Raw genomic sequence first — 18,792 nt, 5'->3', positions numbered from 1 at the left:
AAAAATGCTCAGCTGCTGTTTCCCAATGAGCTCTGCCAGTGTCCATAACTTTGGTCTCCCTCAGGAAATACTCAAGTTGGGTTTTCATCATTTGGAAAGACAGGAAGAATCGCCTTACAGAATAAGGCTACTTTTGAGATGTCGTTCTCCAGTGCCAAAAAACAAAAGGACAAAACCCATTTAACTTCATGGTTAAATTTATTCCTCAAAATTATGAGCAAAAAAGAGCCTCTATTTAAAAATACATGTTTTGACTTTAGATTAGACATTCAAATCTAGTTCATCACCAAGTGACATAAATGATAGTGAAGGCCAAACTAACAAGGTGCTGGCTCAAAAATCAGAATGAAAAATGGCTTAGGTGCTTTTTTTTCTGTTTTGCTTAAAAGAATATTACCAATTGGTGTTCAGCATACAGTACTAAAAAGGAATATCATATAACATATGAACAAAAATCTTCTATTCTGTGCTTTTCATATAATGATTAATCAGGTTCTATAATTTATTTTAAACATTCTATAGCAATCCTAGGAAGGATTGATAGAAAACATGAGACAACTACGTCTTGTCTCCATTTTATTGTCTGTTCTCAGGGATGCTATTTCTGTCTGCCTCCTACAGATCTGGCAAGTCTTAGGGAAAAACAAAAAACTCACAAAGATCAAATAACAAAATAGATAATGAGTTTAGATAAATTGTGTATTCCCTGTCGTGCCATAAATCAAGACTGAATATGCAGGTCTGGTGAGATATAAGTAATGGAAAGTTCCTGTGTTATTGGTTCTGTTCCTTAAAAAGCATCAATAGCTGTTTCTCTTCCTCTGTGCAGGAAAAATCACTTTATGTTTTTACTATTTAAAACTCACGCATGCTTATTATAAAGAGTTCAGGTAATGCAGAACAAGTTGTTACGTAGAAGGCAAAAGCAACCACCTCAAATTCTACTCAAAATAAACATTGCTAACATGTTGATTGAATGTTATGCCAAACATCTTAATATGCGTATATTTATATAAAATGAATTGATGAAATACTGTTACAAGATTATAATTTGTGCAGTATTTTTTAAAAACCATTGAATTTTAATTTTGTTTTAACTTATAAGAAAGAAACTAAAGTAAAACTGAACATTTGCTGAAGTTCAAATAAATGTTGTTGGTGTTGTTTTAACCACAAGAAATAATATTTTATAAAGAGGATCACAAATGTTGACAAAATACGTTTTGTCAAGTTGTTAGATTCACTATATGTTTCAATTTTAGGTAATGAAAGATGAAGATGTTTATACTTTCACATTTTCCCACTTCTGCTTTCTATACCACCAAATATTTATTATTTATATTATAATTATTATATTGTCAAGATTTTAATGTTTACACTTAATTATGAAACTGTAATTCCCAGAATATTTAACATGACTTGTATCTATAAATCGATTCAATGATAACCCTAATTTTTATGATTTCTACATTAATGAGTTTTTAAATTTGAGTCATTAGAATTTTATCTTCAAGTTGTTTAATCAGTAAGGGCTTCTGGTGCCTTATGCCCCAAGTTCTTTCACATTTGGGAATTTCTGCGCTTTTATTTGGACAGTAGTTTGTCTGGATATAATATTTTGGGGTCATATTTCTTTCCCTTGGGAGATCTCTCTGGACCAGTGGAATAATTTTTCCTTTACCTGTAGGATTCATAAGTTAAATTGAATACACTTTAGTGTTGAGCATCTGAATTAAATTTTCCTGGAACACGAAGTGTTCTTATTTATTTATTTATTTATCTATTTATTCTAAAAATAAATAAACAAAAAATGGAATACATGTGCAGAATGTGCAGTTTTGTTACATAGGAATATGAGTGCCATGGTGGTTTGCTGCATCTATTGACCCATCCTCTAAATTCCCTCCCCTCACCCCCCATCCCCCAACAGGCCCCGGTGTATGTTGTTCCTCTCTCTGTGTCCATGTGTTCTCATTGTTCAACTCCCACTTAAGAGTGAGAGTATGTGGTGTTTGGTTTTCTGTTCCTTTGTCAGTTTGCTGAGGACATTGGCTTCCATCTTCATCCATGTCCCTTCAAAGGACATGATCTCATTCCTTTTTATGGCAGCATAGTATTCCATAGTGTACATGTACCACATTGTCTATGTCCAGTCTATTATTGATGGGCATTTGGGTTGGTTCCATGGCTTTGCTATTGTAAATAGTGTTGAAATAAACATACAAGTGCATGTGTCTTTATAGTAGAATGATTTATATTCTTTTGGGTATATACCAAGAATGGGATGTTGCTGGGTCAAATGGTATTTCTGGTTCTAGATCCTTGAAGAATTGTCATACTGTCTTCCACAGTGGTGGAAATAATTTACATTCCCACCAACAGTGTAAAAGTGTTCCTATTTCTCCACAGACTCACCAGCATCTGTTGTTTCCTGACTTTTTAATAAATGCCATTCTGACTGGAATGCGATGTATCTCATTGTGGTTTTGATTTGCATTTCTCTGATGATTAGTGATGCTGAGTTTTTTTCATGTTTTTTGGCCACATAAATGTCTTCTTTTGAGAAGTGTCTGTTCATATCCTTTGCTGACTTCTCGATGGGATTTTTTTCTTGTAAATTTGTTTAAGTTTTCTGTAAGTTCTGGATATTAGACCTTTGTTGGATGGGTAGATTGCAAAAATTTTCTCCTATTCTGTGGGTTGTCTCTTTGCTCTGATGATAGTTTCTTTTGCTGTGCAGAAGCTCTTTAGTTGAATTAGATCCCATTTGTCAATTTTGGCTTTTGTTGCAATTACTTTTGGCATTTTTGTCATGAAGTCTTTGCCCATGTCTGTGTCCTGAATGGTATTGCCTAGGTTTTCTTCTAGGGTTTCTATGGTCTGCAGTTTTACACTTAAGTCTTTAAACCATCTTGAGTTAATTTTTGTATAAGATGTAAGGAAGGAGTTCAGTTTCAGTTTTCAGCATATGTCTAAGCAGCTTTCCCAGCACCATTTAGTGAATAGGAGATCCTTCCCCCTTGCTTGTTTTTGTCAAGTTTGTTAATGGTTATAGATGTTTGGTGTTATTTCTGAGGTTTCTATTCTGCTCCATTGGTCTGTATATCTGTTTTTGCACCAGTACAATGCTGTTTTGGTTACTGTAGCCTTGTAGTACAGTTTGAAGTCAGGTAATGTGATGCCTCCAGCTTTGTTCTTTTTGCTTAGGATTGTCTTAGCTATACAGGGTCCTCTTTGATTCCATAGACATTTAAAATAGTTGCTGCTAATTCTGTGACGAATATCAGTGGTAGTTTGATGGGAATAGCATTGAATCTATAAATTATGTTGGGCAGTATGACCATTTTCTTGATATTGATTCTTCCTATCCATGAAAATGGAGTGATTTTCCATTTATTTTGTCGTCTTTGATTTCCTTGTCTGTTTTTGTACTAGTACCATGCTGTTGTAATTACTATTGCCTTGTAGTATAGTTTGAAGTTGGGTAGCGTGATGCCTCCAGCTTTGTTCTTTTGCTTAGGATTGTCTTAGCTATACAGGGTCCTCTTTGATTCCATAGACATTTAAAATAGTTGCTGCTAATTCTGTGACGAATATCAGTGGTAGTTTGATGGGAATAGCATTGAATCTATAAATTATGTTGGGCAGTATGACCATTTTCTTGATATTGATTCTTCCTATCCATGAAAATGGAGTGATTTTCCATTTATTTTTGTCCTCTTTGATTTCCTTGAGCAGTGGTTTGTAGTTCTCCTTAAAGAGGTCCTTCACATTCCTTGTTAGCTGTATTCCAAGGTATTTTATTCTCTTTGTAGCAATTGTGAATGGAAGTTCATTCATGATTTGGTTCTCTGCTTGTCTATTGTTGTTGTAAAGGAGTACTTGTGATTTTTGCACATTGATTTTGTATCCTGAGACTTTGCTGAAGTTGCTTATCAGTTTAAGAAGTCTTGGGGCTAAGATGATGGGGTTTTCTAAATATGAAATTATGTCATCTGCAAACAGAGATAATTTGACTTCTTCCCTTCCTATTCAAATATCTTTTGTTTCTTTCTATTGTCTGATTGCCCTGGCCAAAATATCCAATACTCTGTTGAATAGGAGTGGTGAGAGAGGGCATGCTTGTCTTGTACCAGTTTTCAAAGGGAGTACTTCCAGCTTTTGCCCATTCAATATGGTATTGGCTGTGGCATTGACATAAATAGCTCCTATTATTTTGAGATATTTCCATCAATACCTTGTTTACTGAGAGTTTTCAACATGAAGGGATGTTGAATTTTATCAAAGACCTTTTGTGCATCTATTGAGATGTGGTTTTTGACTTTGATTCTGTTTATGTGATGGATTATGTTTATTGATTTACATGGGTTTAACCTGCTTTGTATCCCAGGGATGAAGCTGACTTGACTGTGGTGGATAAGTTTTTTGATGTGCTGCTGGATTTGGTTTGCCAGTATTGTATTGAGGATTTTCACATTGATATTCATAAGGAATATTGTCCTGAAGTTTTCTTTTTTGTTGCATCTCTTCCCAGTTTTGGTATCAAGAAGATGCTGGCTTCATAAAATGAGTTAGGGAGGAGTCCCTCTTTTTCAATTGTTTGGAATAGTTTCAGAAGGAATGGTAACAGTTCCTCTCTGTATTTCTGGTAGAATTCAGCTGTGAATCCATCTGGTCATGGGATTTTTTTGGTTAGTAGGCTATCAGTTACTGCCTCAATTTCAGAACTTGTTATTGGTCTATTCAGGGATTCAACTTCTTCCTGGTTTAGTCTTGGGAAGGTGTATGTGTCCAGGAACTTACCCATTTATTCTAGATGTTCTAGTTTTTTTGCATAGAGGTGTTTATATTCTCTGATGGTAGTTTGTATTTCTTTGGGGTCAGTGGTGACATCCTCTTCGTCATTTTTATTGTGTCTATTTGATTCTTCTCTCTTTTCTTCTTCATTATCTAGCTAGCGGTCTATCTATTTTGTTATTTTTTTCCCCATAAAACCACTTCCTGGATTCATTGATTTTTTTGGAGAGTTTTTCTTGTCTCTATTTCCACCAGTTCTTTTCTGATTTTAGTTATTTCTTGTCTTCTGCTAGCTTTTGGATTAGTTTTCTCTTGCCTCTCTATCTCTTTTAACTGTGATGTTAAGGTGTTGATTTGAGATCTTTCTAGCTTTCTGATGTGGGCATTTAGTGCTATAAATTTCCCTCTTAACACTGCTTTAGCTGTGTCCCAGAAATTCTGGTATGTTGTCTCTTTGTTCTCATTGGTTTCAAAGAACTTCTTGATTTCTGTCTTAATTTCATTATTTACCCAGGAGTCATTCAGGACCGGGTTGTTTGATTTTCATTAATTGTATGGTTTTGAATGAGTTTCTTAACCCTGAGTTCTAATTTGATTGCACTATGATCTGAGAGATTGTTTAATGATTTCAGTTCTTTTGCATTTGCTGAAAAGTGTTTTACTTCCAATTATGTGGTCGATTTTAGAATAAGTGCCATGTGGCACTGAGAAGGGTGTATATTCTGTTGATTTCAGGTAGACAGTTCAGTAGACGTCTACTAGATCCACTTGACCCGGCGCCGATTTCAAGTCCTGAATATCCTTGTTAATTTTCTGTCTTGTTGTTCTGTCTAATACTGACACTGGGATGTTAAAGTCTCCCATTGTTGTTGTGTGGGAGTCTCTTTTTGTAGGTCTCTAAGAACTTGTTTTATGAATCTGTGTGCTCCTGTATTGCGTGTATATATATTTAGAATAGTTAACTCTTCTTGTTGAATTGTTCCCCTTACCATTATGTAATGCCCTTCTTTGTCTTTTTTGATCTTTGTTGGTCTAAAGTCTATTTTGTCAGCGACTAGGATTGCAACCTCTGCTTTTTTTTTTCTTTCAATTTGCTTGGTAAATTTTCTTCCATCCCTTTATTTTGAGCCTATGTGTGTCTTTGCATGTGAGATACATCTCCTGAACACAGCACGCTAATAAAGGGTCTTGACTCTATCCAATTTGCCAATCAGTGTCTTTTAATTGGGGCCTTTAGCCCATTTACATTTAAGGTTAGTATTGTTATGTGTGAATTTGATCCTGTCATCATGCTGCTATTTGGTGATTCCACACACTAGTTGATGCAGTTTCTTCATAGTGTCATTGGTCTTTACAATTTGGTATGTTTTCGCTGTAGCTGGTACCAGGTTTTCCTTTCCATATTTAGTGCTTCTTTCAGGAGCGTTTCCAGGGCAGGCCTGGTGGTGTCAAAATCCCTCAGCATTTGTTTATCTAAAAAAGATTTTATTTCTTCTTCACTTATGAAGCTTAGTTTGGCTGGATATGAAATTCTTGGTTGAAAATTCTTTTCTTTAAGAGTGTTGAATATTGGCCCCCAATCTCTTCTGGCTTTAGAGTTTCTGCTGAGGGGTCCACTGTTAGTCAGATGGGCTTCCCTTTGTAGGTGATCTGGCCTTTCTCTCTGGCTGCCCTTAACAGTTTGTCCTCCATTTTGACCTTGGAGAATCTGATGATTATGTGTCTTGGGGTTGATCTTCTCGTGGAGTATCTTAATGGTGTTCTCTGTATTTCCTGATTTGCATGTTGACCTGTCTTTTAGGTTGGGGAAGTTCTCCTGGATAATATCCCGAAGCATGTTTTCCAGCTTGTTTCCATTTTCCCCATCTCCTTCTGGAACTCCAATGAGTCATAGGTTAGGTCTTTTTATGAAGTCCATATTTCTTGGATGCTTTGTTCATTCCTTTTCATTCAAAATTTTTTCTCTAGTCTTGTCTGCATGCCTTATTTCAGCAAGGTGGTCTTCAAACTCTGATATCTTTTCTTCTGCTTGGTTGATTTGGCTGTTGACACTTGTGTATGCTTCACGAAATTCTTGTGCTGTGTTTTTCAGCTTCATCAGGTCATTTATGTTCCTCTCTAAACTGATTATTCTTGTTAGCAGTTCCTCAGCCTTTTATTAAGGTTCTTAGCTTCTTTGCATTGGGTTAGAACATACTCCTTTAGTTGAGCATAGTTTGTATTACTCATCTTCTGAAGCCTACTTCTGTCAATTCATCCATCTGATCCTCCATCCATTTCTGCGCCCTTGATGGAGAGATGTTGCAATCATTTAGAGGAGGAGAGGCACTCTGGCCTTTTGGATTTTCAGCATTTTTTCATTGAATCTTTCTCATCTTCATGAGTTTGTCTAGTTTTGGTCTTCGAGGTTGCTGACCCTTGGATGGGATTTTTGTGGGTGCTTTTTTTGTTGTCGTTGATGCTGCTGTTGTTGCTTCCTGCTTGTTTTTCTTTCAACAGTCAGGTCCCTCTTCTATAGGGCTGCTGCAGTTTGCTGGGGGTTCACTTCAGGCCCTATTCATCTGATTTACTCCCACACTTGGAGATGTCATTCAAGGAGGCTAGAGAACAGCAAAGATGAGTGCCTGCTCCTTCTTCTGGGACCTCTGACCTTAAGGAGCACCAACCTGATGCCAGTAGGATTACCCCTATACAGGGTGTCTGACAACACCTGTTGGAGGTTCTCACCCGTTTGGGTGGCACAGGGAACAGGACTCATTTAACAAAGCACTTTGTCCCTGGGTGGAGAGGGTGTGCCTTGCTGGGAGAAAACCCACTCATCTGGGCTGCCCAGATTCCTCAGAACTACCAGGAGGAAAGGCTAAGTCTGCTGGTCCACAGGGACTGCGGCCACCCCTCCTGCTGGGGGCTCAGGGCTAGGGAGATCCAGCTTCTGTCCCTGAGCCTCCAGTTGGAGTCATTGGAGCTCCTCCAGGGAAGCCGCACCCAGTGAGGAAGGATGGGTCAGGGTCAAGCCTGAAGAGGCATTCTGGCGGAAGACTGCCACAGAGTGTGTGGGGCTGTGGGTGACAAGTCTTGTGACCAAGCCATCCAGCCTCTCTGGCTCCAGCGGGGGAAAAGTACAGCCTGGAGCTATAGAGATGGATGTCACCCTTCCTCCACCCGGAGAGCTTAGTATGTTAGGCAGTTGCGAGTCCCAGCGCTGGCTGCTGCTCCTCTCCCAAGGAGCTCAAACAGCTTAGACAGCAGGCAACTGTGGTGCTGGTCGACCCTGCCCTCGGGAGTTCGGTAGGCTTAAGCAGATTCCATTTGAGAGACTGTTGGCTAAGTTTATGTTTACTCTATAGACTCTCAAAATGTTCTTAAAATGATTTATTTTTCATTCTTACCAGTAATGTGTAAGAACTCCTGTTACTCAATATTCTTGGCAGTATTTTGTATTTTCAGTATTTTGCATTTTATCCATTTTAATGTGTATTGGTGGTATTTTCTTACGGCTTTATTTTCCATTTTCCTTGTGACTAATGATATTGAGCCTCTTTCACATGTTTATTGGTTATTGTAAAGCAGGTTCACTGTGCAGGTTGTCTGAGTCCAGTAAGAAAGATCGTACTTATACACAACAAGTTACATTAAATGGGTTTATTGCTTACACATAGTCCGCGAAAACAACAGAATCCTAGAATTTATTGTAAGCCAGTTCTCCAGGGCTCAGAAAATCTGCCTGGAATAGATGGAACCTCTACTGTACGTGTCCCCGTTGCATTGCAGCTTGAAAAGCAGCCCATCCTTGGTTTTATATCCCGGGGCAATGTGAGATTCAAGGCTAAAGCATTGAAGTAATTCAATTAACAATTGAAACACTCCGTTTCCAGGGGAGTCTCTTAGTCACCTTGGGGTGTGATAACAAAATAACTTAGACTGGGTAATTTATAAATTGACGGGGTAATTTATAAACTGGGTAATTTATAAACTATAGAAATTCTTGCTTATTGTTGTGGAGATGGGGAAGTCCAAAATCAAGGCACCAGCAGTTTCAGTGTCTTCTGAGGGCTTGCTCTCCACTCCAAGATGGCATCTTCTTGCTGTGTTCTCACAGGTAGAAGGTACAATTGGAAGGTTCCCTCAAGCCTCTTTTGTAAGGGTACTAATTCCATTCATGAGCATGGAACCCTCTTGACCTGATCACCTCCTCAAGGCCCCACCTCTTAATAAACTGCAGTGGAGATGAGATTTCAACATGAGTTTTGGAAGGACATGAACATTCATACCCTATTGGGGGTACTGGAACAGAACCTGGGCTATTCTAGTCAGTCCCTTCCTATTTCAAGATTTTGCATGTCCAGCACATTCTATAGTTATTCTTGAAAACTATAGGCAAAAATGAGAATGGATTGGATTGGTCCAGGGCCACCCAGAGAATTGTCCTAAAGTTTTATATATATTTACACACACATATATATGTGTATATATGTATATATGTGTGTGTGTATAAACGTGTGTGTGTGTGTGTATACAGTCAGCTCTCTGCTTTCTCAGATGCAGAACATGGATTCTGTATCCATGGATTCAACCAACTTCAGATAAAACAAAGTTTGAAAAAATTCCATCTACATTGAACATGTACAGAATATTTTTATTGTCATCATTCCTTAACAATACAGCATAATAACCATCTACATAGCATTTACATTGTGTTAGGTATTATAAGTAACCCGGAGATAATTTAAAGTAGATGGGAGCATGTGCATAGGTTATATGTAACTACTACACCATTTTATATAATGTCTTGAATATCACAGATTTTGCTATCCTCAGTCCCCTGTGGATACCAAGGGACAACTGTGTATTTCTTCTTAATTGTTTATTAGAATTTTTGTTCATTGTTAATCTAGTTCCTTGTTTTATTATTGAGTTGTAAGAGTTCTTTATACTTTGGATGTAAGTTCTCTGCTGGATGCACGTTTACAGACCATTTCTCCCAGTCTGTGTTTTGACTTTCATTTTATAGCTGTATTTATTGCAGTTTGTTTCATCATTTTTTGGTTTGTTTTGTGTTTTTCATATCCTGCTTAAAAAATCTTTGCCTACTCAAGGGAAGACTTTCTCTTGTTTTTCCCCCTGAAAAGTTCATAGTTTTAGCTTTTACATTTAGGTGGATCCATTTTGAACACATTTTTGTGTGTAGTGTGAGGTAAATCCAACGTTCATTGTTTTCATATAGATATCAAGTTGTGCAAGAACCATTTGATGAAAGAAAGCTACCTTTTTACTATTGAATTACTTTGGAATATTAGCTGGAAAATCATTTGTCCATAAATTGGTTCTTTCTGCATTTTCTATTCTGTTTCATTGCTCTATATGTTTAGTCTTACTCTAAAACCAAATTTAATTATTATAGTTTTATAGGAAGTCTTAAATGTAGGTCTCCAAAACTTTGTCATTTTTTCACAAAATTATTTTGATAGCCTAGGTTTATTCTATTTTCATACACATATTTAAATCAACTTGTCAATTTTATTTTTAAAAAAGGACCTGCTGGTATTTGATTGGGATTATACTGAATTTCTAGAGAATTTGAGAGAATCGATATCTTAACAATATTGAGTCTTCTAATCTATGAACATGGTATGCCTCTTCACTTATTTACTGTTCTTTCATTTCTCTAAGCACTTTTTTGTGGTTTTTAATATAGAAGTTTTGCACATGTTTTGTTAATGTGTGTGTTTTTTTTTTAAGTTTTAGTTATCCTTGTCTGCTCATTCTTTAATCTCTGTCATTTCAAGATCTTGGAGTATTGACTGATTTTTTCTTCTGGTTTAGATTCACATTTACATAATTGTTGATGCGTTTAATAATTTTTGACTAGACATAGACAACAGGGCAGTATGCACGTTGTGTTAATTAGTACTAGGTTGTTTTTATTTCTTTAAAGAGCCTTGTTAGTGTGAGTCTAGAATAGATGTTTACTCCGTGTAGTCAACAGAGACATTCCACTCTGGCTAGTTTGAGCTCAAATGTCTGCTAACTCTATACAGGCTCTGGGAATTGTTTAGGTTACAATCTTCTAGTTGTTCATTGCCCAGTCTTGTGGATTTTACCCTAAATATAGTTGACTTATTGCTTAGTTACTGATTCAGAGGGTCCTTATACAGATTTTTCCTCTGCAATAGTCTACCTTGAATACATAAGCTTCTTCAGACTCCCTTAACTCTAGTTTTCATCTCCTTAACTTATTGAGATTGTCATTTTCTGTTTCAAAATCACCTTTCCTGCATTCTAGTCCAGAGAATGCTTCTAGGCAGAAAGCTGGGATGAACATAATATTCAAACACCTTATTTGTTTCCTTCCTTTGGGGGATCATAGTTCTATGCTATTTTCCAATGTCCAAACCAGCTGTTTCATATGGTTTGTTGAATTTTGAGTTTTTTACAGGAAGTTAGTGTCAGTTACTTCAACATGGCCAAAAGTGGAAGTCTGTTATTGAATTTTTGTTCCTTTTGCTTTTTTTTTGATCACATGTTTACTTGCTTGATGGATGGAGAGTCTGATATAGTTCATTTAGCTATAAGTACATGGACACTGTTTCTTGGTTAGATCTTCCATCTCCCTTCCTTCCTCCTCCTTCTCTACCCTAAGAAAGACACTAGCAATAAAACTTTTAAAACAGGAGTCCAGAGAGGCTCAGATAAGAAATGTAACTACAGATTATCTTTCTCCATCTGCTTTTCAATGTATGTAGAACAGGGAGACCAAGTATAAAAATCATTAAACTTTTAAAATTTCCATTGATCACTTTGAATTTATAAGAATAAATAGCTTTATGTTTCACTTAAAAATTTAAAAAATTACTCTACCATGGTGTATTGCAGTAAACTTTGCTATCTTCTTAGAAAATAGTGTCTCAGAATTTAGATGGAATTTACAAAGGAAAATTACCCATCAATATTAAAGCATAATAGTAACACTGCTTTTTATCGACTACAGTAATATATATAAAACACCATTCATTTACATGTATGGATGGATAGACATTTACACACTGACAAGATATGCAGAAATGTAACTGTTTTATTTCTGTAACATTCCCAATTATTTCTAACTAATCCCCAAATCCAGTAAAACAGAAATACTTGCTACTTTAAGGTTACCTGTTTCTGGTTTAAAGCCTAGTCTTTTGAAAAAAAAGTATTCAGGATAAATATTCGCTTTTCTGTCTACTCTTTTCTCTAGAAGATAATTTGGAAGTGTGTAGGATAAGCTAAAAAGATTAGAGATGACAAATAGGATGTTTATTAGTATAAAGTTATTATAGAACACGGGCCTAAACCAAGTTAGTAGGAGTGGAAAGGAGATGATAAATATGAGACAAAGATGCCATCTCAGACAGGTTGATGACCACATCCCCAGGTCACCCAGCCTCTGTCACTGTGTCTCCAACATACAAGCCATTGGGTTTGGCCTTTCTACAGATCTGTTCTAAAAACTGGCAAATAGGGTTACACCTCTTGTGTCACTTTATGTTGGGCAAATAGGCAATTTGCTAAATTATTATAGCAACAAAGCTTTTTAAGATTTCATCTGTGTATAATGGTCACACTATTCACTCTAGCCAGCGAGGCACCAGAGGCTTTAGGCCGCCTAAGCACCATAGTAAAGACTGTAGTGCCACCTTGTGGTGTTTCAGATGGTTACAGACCGATGATTTTCCCCTAGCATCTCTCTGGTTATAAAATTGATTTTCTCTTTTTCAAATTAGGCATTTTATCTTTTGAAAAGTAAATTTTATTTTAATAATTGACTTAAAATGATCAATAGCTGTAGCTTTTAGAGCATTTAAAAGGACATTGTATGCGAATATAATAACTTCTTTCAAGTCAAGTTTTTGCTTTATACTAATTCTGGATTGTATCTCTATAAAATTGTCACAATATGTTTAATTTTCAAATGCTGTAGATTTCAGGTTGTTGCTAGGTATGTTTATGTAATGTGATGCTGATTGTTCTTACTTTATGGGGCTTCACTTTAAGGTCTTTGTATAAAATAATGCATTTAAAACTCAACAAAGATATATATTCATTCTAATTAAAGGAAGTTACGAAAATGTAAAGATCTGCATATATTACCTATTTCCTCATTGTCTCACTTACTAGATATGGAAGAAACATTTCAAATTTAGACTTAAAATTATCTTTGTGACTCCAAAAAATTAATAAAGAATGTTTAATTTACTTAAGAAGATGATATTCAATGTGCCTGAGTAGGTTATGTATGTCGGAGAGAGATAGAGAGAGAGAGAAATGACATAAATAAATTTAAAATTGTGAAGATTAATGTATGTTTTTCAGCTGAGATTATTTGGTAATTATAGAAATTACTGGAACATCTTGGGATGTTATGGGTGCCAAATACTTCCTAGTCACCATGATAATTTCCTGCAAGGTCCATGGATTAATGTAAAATTTTGTGATACGCCAATACACTTTTCTGTTTTTCAGGAATCAATAATATTATATTTAATGAAAGACAACACCTGAAAAGTATCTTTGCAAGCAAGTCACGTCTTTCACTTTTCACTTCACTTTTCTGTCACTTTTTCTGTCTGCTCATGTCATTGTTGTGATTTCTTTCTCCTTTCTTGGATATTTAGCATGTGATTTTTTGAGTGGCAGGTGAAGGCAGAGTGTAATTCTATACACAGTATTTTTTTTTTCTCAGTACTTACTTTTAAAAATTTCAACTTTTATTTTAGGTTCAAGGGATGCATGTTCAGGTTTGTTACAGTGGTATACTGTGTGAAACTGAGGTTTGGGGTATGAATGATTTCATCACTCAAGTAGTGAGCCTAGCACCCAACAGGTAGTTTTTTTAATTCTTGTCTCCCTCTCTCCCTCTCTCTCTAGTAGTTCCCAGTGTCTGTTTTTCCCATCTTTATATCTATGTGTACTCAATGATTAGATCCCACTTCTATGTGAGAACAAGTGGTTTTTGGTTTTCTGTTCCTGTGTAATTCACTTAGGATGGTGGCCTCCGGATGCATCCATGCTGCTGCAAAGGACATGACTTCTCTCTTTTTTTGTGGCTACATAGTATTTCATGGTGTATATATACCACATTTTCTTTATCCAGTCCACCTTTGATGGACACCTTGGTTGATTCCATGTCTTTGCTATTCTGAATAGTGCTATGATGAACATGCGAATGAATGTATGTGGTCTTTTTGGTAGAACTATTTATTTCTATATATGGATATATAGCTAGTAATAGGATTACTGGGTTGAATGGTAGTTCTGTTCCAAGTTCTTTGAGAAATCTACAAACTGCTTCCACAGTTGACTGAACTAATTTATATCCCCACCAACAATGTATAGGCATTGTCTTTTCTCTGCAACCTTGCCACTATCAATTATCTTTTTTTTTGCGTTTTCATAATAGCCCTTCTGACTGGTGAGATGGTATCTCACTCTGGCTTTTATTTGCATTTTTCTGATGATTATTAGTGATTTGGAGCATTTTTTCATGTTTTTGGCCTTATGTATGCCTTCTTTTGAGAAATGAGTAAAATTTTCCAAACATTGATTACATCACATTTTTTGTTGTATTTATCTTCTCACTTAGCTAAACCAAAACAGACCAACCAGCAGGGGTCAGGCTTTTATAGTGTATGGATTTGAACTTTCCATCTCTCACAGTGTCTTTTAGGAACCTGCAGGTTTCTTGATTACACCATTAGCATTGTACTCTTCAGAAATGAATACTTACCAGTTAATTTGTTAACTAGAACCAGACCAAATTAGTGTAGAATTGTGAGGCTCTGTAGAAGCTTTCTGAGACAAAATTATTTGTTTAAACTTTGACTGGGCATGGTGGCTCACACCTATAATCCCAGCACTTTGAGTGATGGAGATGAGAGGGTTGTTTGCTCCCGGGAGTTCCAGACCAACCTGGGCAACATAGCGAGACCCCATCTGTATTTAAAAATATAAAATTAAAAATAAAATTATTGCCAATCTGCTACTAAAAAAAATAAATATCATTATTTAAAAAGATTTTATTTGGTACATTTCTTCTAGTAATCGCTGATGAGCTCATTAACATTTTGCATTAGGTTATCTATGTGTATGAAAATGAGTAAGTGTGAGATCTATTTTAGGATGTTGAAAAGTAAAGGAAACATGTAATGCATTTGTTCTGAATATGACTAATTGTGTCTTTTAAATTCAGGACCTGGCCTTTCATTATCAAAAGCCCCAAGCAATATAAAAACCTTTCTTTCATGGATGCTATGAATAAGTTTAAATGGACTAAAAAGGAAGGTCTCTCCTTCAACAAGCTGGTCCTCAGCCTGCCAGTGAACGTGAGATGTTCCAAGACAGACAATGCCGAGTGGTCGGTAAGCTCTTTTTAACCTCTGACAACCCAGATGACACATTTTATCTGAATCTATTACAGGAAAACCTAAAGAGAAGACAAATATCCATAAATCCAGGGGTCCAGTTGCCTTTTAATGTCTGATAATTTTTGTTCAGTGATTACTTGGGTTGACTGAAAACTCCTCATTCTACCCCCTTTCAAGAGATAAATTAGTTCTAAAACTAAGGTTGGGATAGAGCAGGAACAGGCTGGAATGAGTGCTGCAAAAAGCAATAGAGCCTGCTTTGTGTTCTTTTCCAAAGGAGTGCCTGGTCCTCTTTTCCATTTCCTCCTAAATCCTAGGTTTCTGACTCCCCCAGTGTGTGACTCCTTTGGTAACCACTCGTGCCTCCTTTATCCCCTGCAGAAGTGTGGGCAGCTGAGCGTGCTTGGTTACTGCTCTGCTTTAAATCAGATGTTCATTTGCATTCTTTGTGCTTCCGTTTTCAGATTCAAGGAATGACAGCATTACCTCCAGATATAGAAAGACCCTATAAAGCAGAGCCTTTGGTGTGTGGCACGTCTTCTTCCTCTTCCCTGCACAGAGATTTCTCCGTCAACTTGCTTGTGTGCCTTCTGCTACTCAGCTGCACGCTGAGCACCAAGCGCTTGTGATCAAAATTCTGCTGAACTTGACAATATTTTCTATGATCTGAACCTATCATTTGAAGTACAGGTTAAAGACTGTGTCCACTTTAGGCATGAAGAGTGTGGAGACTTTTCTTCCCCCTTTTCCCTCCTTCCTTTTTCCTTTCCATGTTACACGAGAGACATCAATCAGGTTCTCTTCTCTTTCTTAGAAATATCTGATGTTATATATACATGGTCAATAAAATAAAACTGGCCTGACTTAAGATAACCATTTTTAAAAATTGGGCCATCATGTGGGAATATTCTTTATTTCCTACTACATTCTGTTTTATTTAAATACTTACTGTTGCTATTTAACTTTTTGACTTGACTTTTGTATTTCTTTAAAAAATTCCTTCCTTTTAAAAAATATAAAAGGGACTACTGTTCATTCCAGTTTTCTTCTTCTTTCTTGTTCTTCTAGTATGACTTTTAGAGTGTAACACCGTTCTTCCTGTCTTTAACATTGTCCAGTTCTGTTCATTTCTGTGAACTACCACTGGGCCCCTTACCTCAGTGCTTTTTGTTGATGCCCACTCTGGTTCCCTTGTTTATCTGAGTCTGTTGGTACCCCAAATGACCCCACACCCATCTTAAAGTACTTTTTTGCACCTTCCCTGTTTAGTACTGGCCAGATGAGTTTTTCCTAGTGCTCTGTCACTATCTGAAAAGAAAGATGCTGTGGGAAACACAGAAATGGTATGCATTAATAACTGATTGTAGGCTGAAGAGAAAAAATGTAGCTGACTGCAAACCCAGTGGTCTGAGGGGACTTGTATGAGGTTCCAGGTCAAAGACAGACCATGTGAGCCAGTCCAGAAGGGTGTAAGCTCTCTGAATAATTCCTTGCTGACTGTTGGGTGACACATGTACCACATACTGGCTCCATTTAAGTCATGGTTCTACTGTAGATTTATTTTTATATTAGTTAATAAATGACTTAAAATTGTCAGCAATTGAAAATCTTGTCACTCTTTTGGTTTTCTTTATATAACTCAAATCTTTTTTTATGTCCTGTCCTCATCTCTTAAGCTAAATCTGTTTGGATCATATTAATAAACTAAATGAAATTACATTTTTGTGTGTATTTTATACACTCCTTAAGAAATAGAAGTGATTCAGTCCTAGTATTGACATAAAAGTAAATTAAGAATGTTGCATTTTCCATTCCATTTTGAAGCCCTTTTTGCCCCACAATGTCTTCAACACAAACCATATTGCCTTTTAAATAAATATGGTTCAGAGGATTTCCTTCTTGATTCTTAGAACTTGTACATTTGATGAAATATTTTACTATTTATGAGGCATATTTTGAATTTACTTTATTTCTTTTGTTTTATTTTATAAGTGCTATTTCACATTCTATGATTTTCCATTCAAATATTTATATGAGAAATATAATTCCAAATGCTCCCTATTTGAAATTTTATGTTGATTTTTACTACAGAATTTCTGAATTTGGCGTATCAAAGTCAAATGATTTCCTCTTGAGATTCTGTAATATTATATTTGTTATTACCAAGAACAAATATTCTGTAATACTACATTTGTTCTTGGTAAGGAAGGTGAACATACCAGCTAGAAGAGGGTAAATAGCTTTGGAATCTTAGATTTATGGAGCCAGGCCAGGGAATCTGTTCCACTGATGTTACTAAGAAGAAAGTTGACATTATTCTTCTGGAAATTCTCATGAATACATGTGATTTCAAGGAGTAGACTCTGTTTCAAATTAGGATAGGTTATCTGTTGTAAGTTCTATAGAATCCTGATATATTCTAAGTTGTTTGATCTTATGTTGAGCACACCTTCCTGAACAGCCAGGCTTTTTATTACACCTTTTTCAGAGAGGCTTTTAATCGCTTTCCTGGATTAAATAGCATCTCCTGACGCCTAGGCTGTCAGGCACAAGTGCCAGAGACTTCGGGGAGAATGGGGTCTCCATGTACGATGGTCCCTAGTTGTATCCTTAGGTTCAGAGAGTGTGGAGAAGACATATCAGGTGAAACCAATATTCATCAGTGCCATGTGAAATTGAAGGTATCCTGGGTGATTTTTTTTTTTTTTTTTTCCTAAAGGGGGCTCAGGCAGAATCAAAGGAGTCCTAGCGTGATAAGAGTGATGTAGTCAATAGAGGTAGACATACTAATAACTTTGGACTTTGTCCTAATGGCTCCAGAGGCCAATGATGGTTGGCAAACAAAAGGACATTTGGAAGCAGTATGTAATGGCTATGTATAATTCGCTCAGCTAAACTCACTATTGGGTATAAAAGTCATTTCAATTTTTAATATAAGTATTGCTGATTTAACAGCTTTGAAATTAAAACCTTTTTATATCCCTAAGTATTTTCTTACATTTAGGTCATACTAAGTGGAATTACAGAAATAATCATTGCATATTTCAAGAATTTCGAAGAAATATTGCCAGATTAACTTATTCTCAAATGGTTTGGAAAAATATCTATCTATCTATCTATCTATCTATCTATCTATCTATCTATCTATCTATCTATCATCTATCTATCTATCTATCTATCTATCTATCTATCTGGCATTTGTCTGTTTATCTACAGAGAGAGACATGTGAAATGATAATAATGGGTGAGTCTGGTTGGAGAACATAAGATTTCTTTGTACTAGTGTCACAGTTTTTTAAGTTTGAAATTATTTCAGAATAAAAAGCTAGAAACGCAAAACACATCATGAAGGATCCAGCTACAGCACAGTGATCCAGGTAGGTTTTCTTCCCTATGCAGTATTCCTACATTTTGAGTTGGTAAAGAGAGAAACTGGATGGTGCTTACTCCTCAGATGCCCCGGAGAGAGGGCAGAGATGACTGCAAGTTTGTCAGTTCTGACTAAAGATAGGATGTGCTTCCAGTTTGGAGAAAAGAAAGGAAGGAAGGAAGGAAGGAAGGAAGGAAAGGAGGAAGGGAGGGAGGGAGGGAGGGA

General features: G+C 36.3%; 1 protein-coding gene across 2 annotated transcripts in view; it reads left to right on the top strand.

The window, feature by feature from the left end:
* The window catches only part of MOXD1 (monooxygenase DBH like 1), a 34,346-nt gene extending 17,430 nt beyond the window's left edge, over positions 1-16,916 (top strand). The window contains exons 7-8 of one of the 2 annotated variants that reach the window (XM_017852801.1): positions 15,023-15,191; positions 15,662-16,916. In XM_017852801.1, coding sequence (XP_017708290.1) covers positions 15,023-15,191; positions 15,662-15,826 — 334 coding nt within the window. In that variant the 3' untranslated portion in view covers positions 15,827-16,916. The remainder of the gene's footprint in view (positions 1-15,022; positions 15,192-15,661) is intronic. The other variant, XM_017852802.1, reaches the window with a different exon arrangement.
* The last annotated feature ends 1,876 nt before the right edge of the window (positions 16,917-18,792 follow it).

The sequence above is a fragment of the Rhinopithecus bieti genome, unplaced genomic scaffold (genome assembly GCF_001698545.2).
Source record: "Rhinopithecus bieti isolate Rb0 unplaced genomic scaffold, ASM169854v2 scaffold_35536, whole genome shotgun sequence".
Classification (NCBI taxonomy): Eukaryota; Metazoa; Chordata; class Mammalia; order Primates; family Cercopithecidae; genus Rhinopithecus; species Rhinopithecus bieti.
This window is presented reverse-complemented; position numbering and strand designations above follow the sequence as displayed.